The sequence below is a fragment of the Rhincodon typus genome, chromosome 26, assembly GCF_021869965.1.
Source record: "Rhincodon typus isolate 14 chromosome 26, sRhiTyp1.1, whole genome shotgun sequence".
Lineage (NCBI taxonomy): Eukaryota > Metazoa > Chordata > Chondrichthyes > Orectolobiformes > Rhincodontidae > Rhincodon > Rhincodon typus.
Genome location: NC_063357.1, coordinates 23062626 through 23078139, shown reverse-complemented (window position 1 = coordinate 23078139; position 15514 = coordinate 23062626). Strand labels below are relative to the sequence as shown.

The 15514-nt window shown below is 39.0% G+C and overlaps 1 protein-coding gene across 2 annotated transcripts in view; it reads right to left on the bottom strand.

Moving 5' to 3' along the window:
• appbp2 (amyloid beta precursor protein (cytoplasmic tail) binding protein 2) overlaps positions 1–15514 on the bottom strand; it is a 71476-nt gene that overhangs the window by 9203 nt on the left and 46759 nt on the right. For both annotated transcript variants that reach the window (XM_020511264.2, XM_048612799.1), the window contains exons 8-11: positions 14267–14372; positions 12324–12448; positions 11765–11850; positions 1547–1737 (exon numbers count right to left, since the gene is read on the bottom strand). In XM_020511264.2, the coding sequence (XP_020366853.1) occupies positions 1547–1737; positions 11765–11850; positions 12324–12448; positions 14267–14372 (508 nt within the window). The remainder of the gene's footprint in view (positions 1–1546; positions 1738–11764; positions 11851–12323; positions 12449–14266; positions 14373–15514) is intronic.

Below are 15514 nucleotides of genomic sequence, written 5' to 3'. Positions count from 1 at the left end.
TTAACTGACATTTTTCCAGCCACCACCAGTTCGGAGGAAGGGTCACCGGACCCGAAACATTAACTCTGTTTTCTCCTTCACAGATGCTGCCAGACCTGCTGAGCTTTTCCAGCAACTTTGTTTTTGTTCTGGATTTACAGCATCCACAGTTCTTTTGTCTTTTTAACCCTATGGACTTCTGGAGTTCAACAATTTTAGGGCTTCAGCAACTTCTCTTCATAGTCATAGAGATGTATAGCATGGAAACAGACCCTTTGGTCCAACTCGTCCCTGTCAACCAGATATCTTAAATTAATCTAGTCCCATTTGCCAACATTTGGCCCACATCCCTCTAAACCTTTCCAATTCATGTACCCATCCAGATGCCTTTTAAATGTTGTAACTACACCAGCCTCCATCAACACTTCCGGCAGCTCATTCCATATATGCACCATCCTCTGCGTGAAAATGTTACTCCTTAGGTCCCTTTTAAATTCTCCCCCCACCACCTTAAACCTATGTCCCCTGGTTCTGGACTCCCCTAAACTGGGAAAAGATCTTGGCTGTTCACCCTATCCATGCATGCCCTCATGATTTTATAAATCTCTATCAGATCACCCCTCAGCCTCTGACACTCCAGGGAAAATAGCCTCAACCTATTCAGCCCCTCCCTATAGCTCAAACCCTCCATCCCTGCAACACCCTTCTTAATCTTTTCCAAACCCTTTCAAGTTTCACAACATCTTTCCTATAAACAGGGAGACCAGAAATGAATGCAATATTCCAAAAAGTGGCCTAACCCAATGTCCTGTACAGCTGCAACAAAACATTCCAACTCTATACTCAATATCTTGACCAATAAAGGCAAGCATACCAAAAGCATTTTTCACCAGCTAGTCTATCTGCAACTCCACTTTCAAGGAACTATGCATCTGCATTCCTTTGTTCAGCAACATGCCCAGGGCCCTACCATTAACTGTACAAGTCCTGCCCTGTTTGCAACACCTCACATTTTCATTTAAAATAATCTCCATCTGTCACTCTTTGGTCCATCTGATCAAGGTCCCACTGTATTCTGAGATAACATTTTTTCAGCATCCACTACACCATCTTTTTTTCTTTACTGCCAAGTAGTAAAAATTATTCAAATAGGTCCAGCACAATTTAACTCCCATATCCAACTGTGAACCTTCAGTTTCAGTGTTTCCAAACAGCAAGGCTGACAGTACTAATGCCTTTTTATGGCCAACATGAATAAATGAATGGGTCCTAGATACAAGTAGCCAGAATACAGCTGAAAAACTTCTAATTTTAAACTATTTAAGTAAATAGAACAAACAGCTTCTAATTATGGTTGCTGGTAGTTCTACACTTTTTCTTGTCTGCAGTATAAAAATATGTTGACTCTTCCTTTTTAGGTCAGTGAAATGACTTTGCCCTTATGGGCTGCCATGGCTCAATGTGGAACGAACTTGAGTAACCCTTCAAAATTCAAATGTTAAAGAGAGAAGAAAGTGTGCTCTGAAAACACACTTAACTAGGAAAGTTCCACATCATTTAACAGTACCTTGAACTTCCGCATAGATTGATAGAGCCTGCCCAGGTTTCCGTAGTGCTTTGCAGTCTGCACATTGAATTCACCAAAGGCTTTCTTGGCTAACTGGAGTGAGGAAAGGTGCAAATCATGAGCCTCCTGAAGAAGCCGTTGCTCAGTTTCCTTGTTATGACAGTCAATAGCAATCTCCTCCAGTATAAGCGCTGCAAAGAAAACACATCTATGACAAAATCAATCTGAAAACAGATTTCAGAGGACAGGACGAGTGACAGAAACCCTGAGAATTCATTAAATCCAGATGACAAAGTAGAACATCAGGCTGACCACATTCTGTTCAAGAAACTAAACTGAACTGAACAGCAATTAGAGATGTTGGGGAATACATATTAGCCTTGCCAGCAACGGCCATATTCCATAAATTAGTTTGGGAAAAAATAAAGTGGTCAGATATTTAATATAGACAGTGCTATAAACTGGAGACTAACCCCCGCCCCCCCCGACCCCGAGAACTAAAACCGAAACACCCAAAGAAGTGTACCTTGCCCTATAATCTGTAAAAGGGGAGTGAAAAGTGGTGCAACCTGCTTTTCAGCAACTTCTAGTTGTTAAATAAAACAAATCCCTGGCACTTTAAAAATCAACAAGTGACAATTTATTTATCTAACTCTAACAGTGAACGAATTAACTATTAACAAACCAAATAAATCCCTTCTAACTACTAACTATTCCCGAATAAAGCAACAATAAATGCAAGTCCCCACATATATAAAAGATAGAATTTAGTCTCTTGAAATTACAGCCAGGATACATGTCTTCTGGAATGTTCTACGCCTTCTCCATCGATTCTTCTGTCAGGAATATTAACCAGTTGTACCGTTGGTACCATTGGTATTTAGATGGTGCTTTCCCTAAGACATAGAGGAGGCTGTGACAGCCAGCGATTCTATCTTGAGAGCTGAGGGCCATTAGTTTTGGCAGTTAGCAGCTAGCTCTGGAGCACTGTCCAACTACCCCCTTTTTTTTTTTTTAAAATACCCTTGATGACATACCAATATTTCTTAAAATAGGATTGGTCCTGTGTTATCAAAACCAGATTTAAATTTAATAGGCTTTTTGTACCCAAGTGTCTGGTTCAAATTAATTGACTAAATTCAAAAGCTTGTTGCCTTGGTAAAAATTGCTGCTTAGCTAGCTAACTGTATGGCCTTTCAATGCAAATTTTTCAACTTGGGCACGATCTGTGTACTTGCAAACTTTCAAGCTGCTCTTCACAAGCATCCATTTTAAATCTCTAAGCACTGAAAAAGCACTTAAAAAAAAAACCTTAACTCCACTTTATTACTAGACCCATAGCTCATTAATCCAGTATTACACATTTTATACTAATTCTATATTAAATATTGAATAAAACCATTTCTTTTTTTTTCTTTATTCATTTAAGGGACAAGGGGGTCGCTGGCTAGGCAGCACTTATTGCCCATCCTTAATTGTCCAGAGGGCAGTTCAGAGTCAACCACATTGCTGTGGGTCTGGAATCACACATAGGCCAGACCAGGTAAGGATGGTAGTTTCCTTCCCGAAAGGACATTAGAGAACCAGAAGGTTTTTTTCTGACTATCGACATTGGATTCATGGTCATCATTAGATTCTTAATTCCAGATTTTTTTTTTTTTTTTTAAAAACGTGAATTCAAATTCCACCATCTGCCGTGGCGGGATTCAAACCCAGAACGTTACCCGGGTTTCTGGATTAATAGTCCAGTGATAATACCACTAGGCCATTGCCTCCCAAATAATTTATTTTATATAAACATTTTTCTTTTAACTTCACGATAAAGCAGCCGCAATAATATTTTCATGACCCGCAACATGTACAATGTGGAAATTAAATGCTTGTAATATGAGACTCCACTGAAATAATCTGTTCTTGTCCTTAAATCTTTCCAGAAATGTCAAAGGATTGTGATCAGTATACAGAATTGTCTCTGATGCATTGTTTGCAACTTAAACATTAAAATGTTGTAAGGCCATTACCAAATTCAATAACTCATTTTCAATGGTTGAATACATTTTCTGGGGGATATTGAGTTTTTTTGAAAAATAACTAATTAGCCTTTCAATTCCACAATCATCCTCCTGTAACAACACAGCTCCAACACCTGCATTGCTTGCGTCAATGGTAACTTTAAAGTGTTTCAAGAAATTTGGTGTGGCTAAAACTGGTGCAGTGGTTAATACTGCTTTTAAATTCTCAAATGCCTCCTGGCATTGTTCTGTCCATCGAAATTTCGCTTTTTTTGATAAAACAAATCTGTCAATGGTACCACTACGCTACTAAACTTTGGTACTAATTTCCTGTTGAATCTGCTAAATCCCAAAATTTGTAGCACTTCCTTGGAGGATGGTCCTGGAAATTCCTCGATGACCTTCGCCTTCACGTTCTTTGGTGTCATTGTTCTTCACGTTCTTTCGTGATCTTTCCACAAATGGCTAAAGGTCACTAAGTCATCTATGTAGATGGCACAATTAGTCAATCCTGCAAGGACTCTGTTCATAAACCTCTGAAAACTGGCTGGCTGGTGCGTTTTCCATTCCAAAGGGCATTACTTTAAATGGATATAGCCCATTTGGGGTTACAAAAGCAGAAGCTTCTTTCGCTCTCTCGGACAAAGGTATTTGCCAGTAACCATGAAGCAAGTCCAATTTTGTGACATAAGTGGCTTGTCCTACTTTTTCCCCCACACAATCCTCCAGCCTTGGAATTGGGTAGGAGTCAGATTTGGTCACAGTGTTGACCTTCCGATAATCTACACAGAGTCGCTGAGTACCATCAGGTTCGGGAACCAACACGATCGGCAAACTTGCTTTGACTCATCTCTACGATGTCTTCTTGATGCATTGCTTCCACTTCCTTCTGAACCTGCACCGACTTGAGAGGATTAACACGTAGGGGTGTTGGTTTATCGGAAAAGTGCTCCCTACGTCAACCTCGTGTACTATGGCATTAGTCCTCCCCATTCTATTTCTACACAGGTCCTCATCGCACTCCAACAAATCTTTCTATTCAGTTCTCTGCTTCTGGGATAGATAACTCACTACCCTATCCCATTCCTTAAAACCTCATTAAGGAATTTATTCTGAGGCACATCAAAATCCAAATCCTGTGGATTTGATTCCTCACTGAGTGGCAGTAACTAATGCCCATTTCTCCGGTTCCCTTTCCCTGTCATAGTAAGGTTTCAACACGTTCACATCACGTAACGGATAGGTTTTCTCCCCTGTCTGGCATCTTTATCAGATAATTCACCTGACTTCACTTCTTTTCGATCTGATGGGAACCACTAAACCTTGCTGAAGGGATCTCCTATCATTGGTAACAGCATCAATACTTTATCCCCACAGGCAAACACGCAAACTTTAGATTGCTTATCTCTTCTTGCTTCATTAGGTGCTATGCCACCTTCAAATATTGTCTAGCTAATTCACTTACTCTGTTTAATCTTTCTCTCACCTCAAACACATAATCCAACTGTGAAATCTCTGACTTCGAACCTATCAACTTTTCCCTAATTTTAAAGGCCCTCTTACTTTGTGCCCAATTATCAATTCAAATGGAGTAACCTGAGTCAATTCATTTGGAGCATCTCTAACAGCAAATAACGTAGATGCGATACCTTTATCCCAATCATTTGGGTAATCCTGGCAATAAGCCCTCAGCATTGTCTTTAGGGCCTGATGCCACTTTTCCAACGCTCTCTGGGATTCAGGATGGTATGCACTTGATTTAACGTGTTTGATGCCTAAACTATCCATGACCTCCTTAAACAATTTGGCAGTAAAACTGGACCCTTGGTCGGACTGAATCTCCCTGGGTAGTCCATTATGGGTTAAGAAAGCAAGCAACTCCTCCACAACCATTTCTGCCTTGACATTCTATGATGGAATTGCCTCCGGAAACCTGGTAGACACAATCATTATGGTTAGCAAATACCGGTTCCCACTTTTGGTTTCAGGGAGGGGACCTACACAATCAGTTATAACCCATGTAAAAGGTTCTTCAAATGCGGGAATTGGCATCAAAGGCGCTGGTTTTATTACTGCCTGTGGCTTTCCTACCATTGGACACGTATGACAGGTACAGCAAAATTCAACCATATCTCTATGTAACCCAGGGCAATAAAAATGTTTCTGTGTCCTAGCCGGAGTCTTCCTCACTCCTAGATGACTTCCTACAGGTAATCCGTATGCTACCCACAATAATTCTTGTCTGTGTTCTACCGGCAACACAATCTGATGAACTTCCACCCATTTCTCATCTGCACAAACCTGCCAGTCTCCATTTCTGCTTTAAGATTTTAAGAGTGGGCTTTATGATATAAATCCTTTATCATTTCATCTTTTTGTTGTAACTCCATTAATTTTTCAGAACTAAACACCTTTGCCTGATCCTCTACCTGCTTCGGTTTTTCCTTCACCATTTCATCAAATAGTGTCAGCTGACTGGACCTCAATTCCTTTATCACTCTCTTTTGTTTTAACTTACAACTGTGGGATCGCGTCACCACACAGTCCGGAAGAATTTCACGGTATTTTCCTTCTAAGTCCTCAGTTCTCTGGCTCTCCTTCGGCTTCTCCAGTACTATGGGCATCACACCCTCCTGTGATCCAGCTAGATCATTTCTAAGAATAAACTGTATTCCTGGAATAGCCAACTTTTCCCACCATCACTATCGCTTCCCTAGTCTTGATTGGACTTTCTAGCCTTATCTCACACAGGAAAACACTTATTTCTGGCTGCAGATTACCATTCTCTCGGGCAGCATTTCAGAAGGAGTGCAAATATTTTCATCTCTTACTATTAGAGACCGACTAGCTCCTGTATCTCTCAATATTTTAACTTCTTTACTTACTCCCCCTGTCCTACCTGAGCAAAATCTTACCCATACAGGTGAAGTCTTTGAAAAGATTGGGTGCTATCTCACTATCCAGCCTGTGACTAGGCTGTGCACTCTCCTGCAGCTCCTTTTCTACTTTTTGTTTTTCATTGAAAGGTCTCCTTTCCCAATTTCTATCCCCCACAAAATAAAATTGCTGTCAGAAGCGAGATTTTGATTTATGCACAAATGTGCATTCATCCACCATCTCTGCAGCTTTTTGTTTCAAGTTTTTGTTCCTCAACATCAGGTCTTAGCAGTTCAGGAAGTGAGTTTTAAAACTCCTCCAAAATAATTCTCTCTAAGAACCTCATCTGTCTTCTCGATCTTTAATGCTGTCATCCGTCTATTGAAGTTGCTCTGTTTCATTCTTTCAAATTTGATACAAGTCTGACTTGGTTCCTCTCTGACATTTCTGAACCGTTGTCTATGCGCTTCTGGTACCAATTCATTGGCACTCAAAGTAGCTTGTTTTACTTTTTCATATTCTCCTGACATCTCCTCTGACAGCACAGCAAACACCTCATTAGCCCTGTTACCAACTTGGTCCAAATTAACATTACCCACAGAGTCTCTGGCCAGTTCATTTGTTTAGCGAATTTCTCAAAGGAAGTGAAAAAGGCTTCCACATCTTTTTCAATGAATTTTGGTAATGTTTGGACATTTTTTTTATATCCCTACCAGGCCTTTGGCTATGACAGATTTGCTCATCATCGCTATCCTTCTCACTAAGCCTACCTTCTACCTTCATCTCCATCCTTTTAAGTCGACTTACTCTCTCTTTCTTCTCTCTCTTTTTCCCCTTTCCTCTGCTAGGGCCTTCCTCTCCTTTTTGTTCTGCCAGGGCAATTCTTTCCTTTTCTTTTTCCTCTGCAAGTGATTTCTAGCCATTTCCAAAGATTCTGATGGCATTTCCAGCAAATTTAAATGTCAAACTATTGCTGTAATTACCTTGCCTTTTTGGATAGACAAAAGGCAATCCCAACTCCAGCTTGTTTGCCAATTCCAGCAGCTTTGCCTAGCTTGCCTTTTGTAAAACCCCTCAAGTCACTTCTTTGACCCCAGAAAGTCTAAGTGACTGAGCCATTTCCCCACTTTTGATTTAACCAACAAGGAGCCAAAATTAAGAAGATTCTCCACTTTTCACTTAAATTTCATTTAAAGATCTAGGAAACTAGTCCCCAGTTCTGTTTAAATCTGCAGGGACCTTTCATACCCTAAATGCATTCTAATCATAGAATCCCTACAGTGTGGGAACAGGCCCTTCAGCCCAACAAGTCCACACCGACCCATCCCCATATAACCCACATCATCTACACATCCCTGAACACTACAGGCAATTTAGCATGGCCAATCCACCTTGCCTGTACATCTTTGGACTGTGGGGAGGAAACTGGCGCGCCGGAGGAAACCGGCGCGCCGGAGGAAACCCACGCAGACACAGGGAGAATGTGCAAACTCCACACAGACAGTTGTCAGAGGGTGAAATCAAACCCAGGTCCCTGGCGCTGAGGCAGCAGACAAATCTGTCCAGATCCCAGACAAGCGCCCAATCTGTTATAAAGCACAGGTTGCCAACCCACTGCCCCAGTGAGAACTAAAACAAAAACACCCAAAGAAGTGTCCTATAATCTGTAAAAAAAGTGTGACAAAAGTGGTGCAACCTGCTTTTCAGCAGCTTCTAGTGGTTAAAAATGAAATAATTCCCGGACACTCACCTTAAAAATCAACGAGTAACAATTTATATAACTCTAACAGCAAACAAATTAACTAACTATTAACAACACGAATAAATCCCTTCTAACTACTACCTAGTCCTGAATAAAACAAGATTCTAATGGTATACTGATCTAATTCGAGAGCTGAGGGCTATTAGCTTGGCGGACAGCCGCTAGCTCTGGGGCTTTGTCCAACTGTCCCCCTTCTTTTATACTCTTAATGACATACCAGGACCAATCCTATTGTAAGAAATACTATAGTGTCAAAACCATCAGATTTAAATTTAATTGGTTTTTGGTATCTGTGTGCCTGGTTCAAATTGATTGGCTAATTTCAAAAGCATGTTATCTTGGCAAAAACTGCTGCTTCGCCTGCTGAATTTGGCCTTTCGATATAAATGTTTCAATGCGGACGCTCTGTGTACTTGCAAACTTTCAAGCTACTGCTCACAGACTTCAATTTTAAATCTCTAAGCACAAAATAAGCATACAATCTTTTAAAGGGACCACACAGTCCTTTCCCCTCTCGCGTTTTACAAACACCAAATTCAAACTTCCTGCTTCCCAATCCACAAGCACTCTGCCCAACTTCGCAACAAATAGTTCCAATATTCACACACAAAATATGCCAAAAAAATTCTGCTTGTCTTCTGATACCTATTTTGAAACCCTTAGCCTTTTTGGAAAGATAGTGTGTTGAATTCAATATCAAATTTCTATCCTTAAACATAATCAGAGAAAGCAATGTGCTTCAGATGTCCTTGGAGATACACATGACTGATTCAGCTGGAGAAGCATTTTTAGTCTTAAATGCTAGTATTACGTGCTTATTTCAGCATCTTGGAAAAAAAGATTAAATCTTCAGAGTGCTCTACGAATTACAGATCTCACATTCCTAAATCATATCACTTTCCTCCACCGCGCCCCCAACTAAAAGACTAAACAGGTAAGTACCAGAACAAAGAAAAGGGCAGACATATTGAATTATTACATCAGCACTTCGAATGAGACATAGCATGCCAGACATGCCCAAGGAAACCAATATTGAGTAAAAGATAGTGATTCACCAAAATAAATGCAACCAAAACAGCAGTAAATAAAATTAAACTAGTCACATTTTGGTGCCTCACATTTTCAAAAGAAAATTTTAAAAGAATGAAGATTGCTAAACGACTAACTGCAATCTAAAGTTCTTTTGAATTAGGAAAATTTCCTTTAGATTGGAAAGCTGCACGTATTGAGAAGGGAAACATGGGACCCATAAACAGTTGGCCAACAAGTTATTGGTACTGCCAATTATAATTAAGGGTAGCGTGATTGAACATATTGAAAATTTTCAGTTGATCAGAAAAGACGAGCATTTGTACAAGATGGTCATGCCGAAGTGGAATGTTTTGAAAAGGTAGCCAAGAGTTTGGACATGGAAATGTCTACAGATGTTATTTATGAAATGCAGAGGCACTGGATAAAATATCCATCATAAAACTGTTAATTCATGTTAAAGACAATGGAATCAAAGTCAAATTATTGACCAAGTTCAGAAGGTGGCAGGTGAAAAAATATTGTGCAGTACTCCAATTGGCAGAGTTACCAGTGATACCCCTCAAGGATCCAGTTGGGACTCTCAACTATGCTTTACGGCCTGGTTATTTCAACAGGCAGTCACTAGAGCAATATTGACTGGGGCTGTGCATTGAGACTGCAGAATCCCAGTTGGAGCATGTTAGAGTCAGAGGTACGAAGAATGGAAACAGACTTTTTAGACCAAGTCGTCCATTCCAACCAGATATCCTAAATTAATCTAGTCCTATTTGCCAGCATTTGGCCGATATCCCTCTAAACCCTTCCTATTCATATACCCACCCAGATGTCTTTTAAATGCTGCAATTGTACCAGTCTCTACCACTACCTCTGGCAACTCATTCCATATACGCAACACCCTCTGTATGAAGACGTTGCCCCTTAGCTCACTTTTAAATCATTCCCCTCTCACCTTAAACATATGTTTTCTAGTTTAGAACTCCCCAACGCTGGAGAAAAGACCTTGTCTATTTACCGTATCCCTGTCCTTCAGGATGTTATAAACCTCTATAAAAAGTCACCCCTCAGCCTCCGACACCTCAGGGAAAATAGCTCCAGCCTATTCAGCCTTTCCCAATAGCTCAAACCCTCCAACCTGGCAACATCTTTGAAAGGCTTCTGAAAAGATTTACAAGTTTCACAACATCCTTCCTATAGCAGGGAGACTAAAATTGCAGGCAGTATTCCAAAAGTGGCCTAACCAATGTCCTGTACAGCCGCAACATGACCTCCCAACACACTGACCAACAAAGGCAAGCATACCAAATGTCTTCTTCACTATCCTATATACCGGTGTCTCCACTTTCAAGGAACTACGAACCTGCACTCCAAGGTCTCTTTGTTTGACCACACGCCCCAGGACCTTACCATTTGGTGTCTAAGTCCTGCCCTGACTTGCCCTTCCAAAATGCAGCACCTCACATTCACCTAAATTAAACTCCATCTGCCACTCCTCAGCCCATTGGTTTATCTGATCAAGATCCCATTGTACTGAGGTAGACTTCTTCACTGTCCACAAACTTACTAACCATACCTCTTATGTTCACATCCAAATTATTTATATAAAGTATATCATTATATCATTTATATTCCATAGGAAATATCTGAAGACTTAGAATACAAGGAGTAGAAGTCGTCATTCTTCATGTACATGTACTGCAAACAGCTATGGTAATCACCAGGCAGTTTTATTTCAAAAGTATTACAGCATTCTGTACTGTCTACATAAATCAAGCAAGTTTTCCACATTAATTTTCTGCATAATTTCAACCTCTTAGTTTCCATCCAAATATTCTTAAATTGGTAGCAGTAGGTATGCATCAGCTCAAATAACAATTCTCAAATTCATTTATAATTATAAATTGGTACAGTAACACCAATTCCAAGATTAGTCTGTTCAGCCAGACTAAGATATTAAAAAATGAAGACAGGTTATAACATAATGCCATCATGCATTCATTCCAGAGTGTGGACATATAATTTATTCTGAAGAATCGCGTATGTCTAACCTATCTGAGCAGAGTTCCACTACTGTCCACGTAATGAGTGAAGACAAGGTACGGCCAGAAGGATAAAAATTATTAAATTTCTCGATAGCAGCAACTTGCTGGTGCTATAGGAACAGTGTTGGCAGAGGCTTTAGAGGAGCTTGCCTACCACGGAGCATACAGATGTAAAGCACACAAAAAAAAAATCATACCTCTGGGAAATCTATTATTTAGTATTCTACTTCAGAGTTTGTTCCATTGTTACCTTTTCTTTTACATGTGCATGTTAACAGTCTTACTATTAGAGAAAAAAAAATAACAGACTTGCATGGGCTTTGGTGGTATTCTTCAAAAACTTAAGGATAAATACCGAAATATTTTTGTAACACAATTATAGTTCCTGCAGACTGAAATTTACATCTATAGTTCACACAGGCAAGCATAGATCATTCAAAGTTCAAAAGTATTGAGTCATAAGATTTGAACAAACAGTGAATTCTAATATACCAACCTTTAACCCTTTTAGAAGAAGCCAACAGTAAGTGGTCTTCAGGGAGGATATGAGTGATGATGTCTATGGCACGTTCAGCATGGAATCTGTAACGGGAAAAAGAAAAGTACATTTTTAACTTTATAAAGAAAAGAATATCGTTTCCATCAGGGTAGAAGACCTGCAAACTTCAAAGTTTTACTTTATTTTTTAAAAATATGAGATGAAGTCCTTGTTGGGCAGGGGAAAGGAAAGAGGAAGGAAAGAAAAAAAAGTAATCTCAATCCAGTTTGTAGCAAATGCAGACCCAAAGTACAGATAAATAATAAGAACGGTATAAACTACAGATGTAAGCTCTGATACAAATGCTATCTATATATGACAGATCTATATCCTGTTTTACACTGTTCTCATTTTAAGTGAAAACAATATTTAAATTATGTCACTCCTTCTCAACCTAATTAAAATTCTGAAAAAAAAAAATGCAATAGATTCCATTCTGACCAATAAGTGTTTTTAACTTTCTATTTTAATAAACAACAGAAAACATTGTTGGCATGTAACAAATTACATAACTTACAGTGCATTGTCAAACTTCCCAGAACTATACTGATGTACGTAAGAAGAATAAGCCAGGTCTTCGTGAGCTGTTGCTACATGGATGTTCTTCCCTCCAAATACTGACTGCCGGATATCGAGTGCTGTCTATTGTTCAAAGTTAAAGTTTAAAATTAATTTGGATAAATTGCAATGCCACCTACTTGTAAAATTCTTCAGACAAACTAGTTGTAAATATCAAAAATAAATAAATTAATACTATGTACCCTCTGAGCCTGCCTACAAGTAGAATAATTCGCATAACTTTTGAGGCCACATTATGGCTCAAGTGAAAGATCACAAATAGTGCAGCTCAAATCAAGCTGCCATTTGCTTAAAATAAAAAAAAAAGGGCAGCTACAAATATCAGTTAGATATTTGTAAATCAGGGAACCCCTGTATCATTATTGAGCAAGTTTTAATAGCGCAAGTCATTTTCCTTTTGGCACAGTAGCATTGTTTCACTCTCCTAATTAAAGTTTAATTGACTAGCGGGTGCCTTGACTGGAAAATTTGAATAATAATTACATTAGTTAACACTTTATTAAAAAAAAACATGCAAAAGGAAAAACGATTCAAAGCCTTCCTGAAAAATAAATGTTGACAAAACTGCCAACTGCTTTTCCTCACTGTAAAAAAGGCAGCAGCACATTAATCATTGGTGACTTTAACCTTTATGTAGATTGGGAAAATCAAAGGAAGAATTCATATTCTGTATTTAGAATAGTTTCCTAGAACAATATGCTGTGGACCCAGCCATGCGTCAGGCCTTTTTGGATCTAGTAACGTGAAAGGAAGCAAGTTTAATAAATGATCTCAGAATTTTTAAAAAAAAAATGTTCTTTAGGGACCTGTGATCATAACATGGGAGAATTTAGCATCCTATTTGTGAGCGATAAGACTTAGGTCACAGGCAATTGTGCCAAACCTTAATAATAACTACCAAGGAATGAGGGCAGGCTAGGCTGGCGTGGACTGAGAAAGTTGTTTGGCAAAGAAAAATGGTTGATAAAGAAGACAACTTGCATTTATATGATTATACATTAGAAAGCAAAAAAAAATGGATGAGGCAAGATTGATGTGACAAAAAAACCTGCACAAGAGATATATTTTGAATGAAAAAACAAAAAAGGAAAGAAAAATAGTGTGCCAAGGTACTGTAATTTTAGGAATGGAATTCCAAAGCATCTGCCAGAACCTAGGCAAATTAAGCAAGATGTCAGGAGTCACACCATTGGCTCTAGAGAGCTTTTGGTGGCGTGGTGGGGGCAGGGGTGGGAGTTGCTGTATGACTGGAATAGGGTCACAAAGTTAATTAAAAGTCAGATGCCCATTTTAAATTAGAATGAATAGCAACAGATTTCAGGTGCAAACAGTTAGACCCAATACAGTTTGCAAGGACAGAGATGGTAAAAGCAAGAGAACTTGGACTGGGAGTGAGAAATAGGCAACTGAGGTTTTGAAATGATATGGAAACCAAAGAAATACAGGTTAGTTACAAGCACATAGCAGGTAGTCACAACAAATTGTGGATAAAAGTGATAAAAATATATTTAAACACTTTAGGGCTCATCATGTGACGTGATTGAAGGCAACATTCAAGCTCAAAAGCTAGACTCAAAGTGATCGCGACTGCAAACTAAAATTGTGGGGAAACAATAAAACACTGTTACAAACAGGAGTTTCATTGAAATAGGATGCATCACTCGCGGATGTGTGCGTGTATGCGCGCATGTGCAAGTGTGTGGCTGGATGAAAGCTGTTAGCTTTGGGCTTCCTATTTTTTGGTTAAAAGAAAGTACAGCTCATTCAAGATTGGAAGCAGGTCATTGGACTATATTCAGTTTCCAGACTTAAGACCATACTTGACAGAATAATTTAAAATACACCTTAACTGGCAACTGAAAAAAAAAAGTTCCAACTTACCTGATAAATAGCCACTGATTGACAAATATTATCTACGTTGAGCAAGTAAAATCCATAATCTAAGAGGGTATCAGAGTATTTGGGATGCTTGTGACCAAAATGCTCCCTGAAAGAAAATGACATTTCTGTAGTAAATTTTCAAAACTCGTTGTTTGAAATACTGAAGTATGTTGAAACGAAAAGGCAAGTCCTCTCCTTGAATAAAAGGGGAAGTGTTGTCAATACTACCTTGTCAAAACTGTCTTTCCCTCTCACCCGATTTCTACATGCGTTTTGTACAGTTTTTTTGCTCACTGTCTCTTCCTTTATGTCCAGCTTATTTTGTTTCTTGTTGCATCTCCTGTGATAATATTATGTACATATAAATTTAAAGCAGCAGGAGGCCATCCAACCCTTCAAGCTTGCTCTGTCATTCAAAAAGATAACAGCTGATCTGATCCACACTTTTCAATACCCCCAATAACCTTTTGACTCCTTGGCTAGTCAAGAGGTATCCAGCTCTGCCTTAAAAGCTATATGAAAACTGTCTCCACTGTTCTCTTGGTAAAATGGTTCACTTCTGTCTTACACGGAAGATACCTTTTTTTTTAAAAAATTCTTAAACTAGTTCTCATCTCTCCCATGAGGGGAAATATCCTTTTAGCATCCATTATCAAGTCCTAGCAGGATCTTCAAAGTCTCAATAAGATTACCTTGCATTCTTCTAAATTGGATATAGGGACAGCCTGACCAACTTTTCCATGTCAGGTAGCAATCCTCATTCCAGTTATCAGTTGACTGTTAACCTTGGAAACAGTTGTTTCCAACACTCTAATATCCTTTCTTAGATGCAACCAAAATTATAATCAATTTTCCAAACGTGGTCTCACCAATGCCATGTCCAAACTTAGCCAAAACATGCTTACTTTTATATTCCAGTCTCCTTGCAATAAGCAACAGCATTTTATTTGCGTTCCTAATCACTTGTTGTATTTGCATGCACATTTTGTGATACGTGTCAGGATATCCCGATTTCTCTGTGCCTGAATTCTGCAAGTATTCCCCATTTAAATAATTTGCTTTTGTTTTTTGAAAAGCACTGTTCCTACCAAAGTAGATAAGTTCATATTATCCTACATTATACTCCAGCTACCAATTTTTGTCACTCACTGAACCTACCCATATCCTTTTCCAAACTCCTTGCATCCTGCTCACACCTTAGTTTCCTACCTATCTTTGTGTCAAAAAACTGTTACAAAGTAAAGAGTA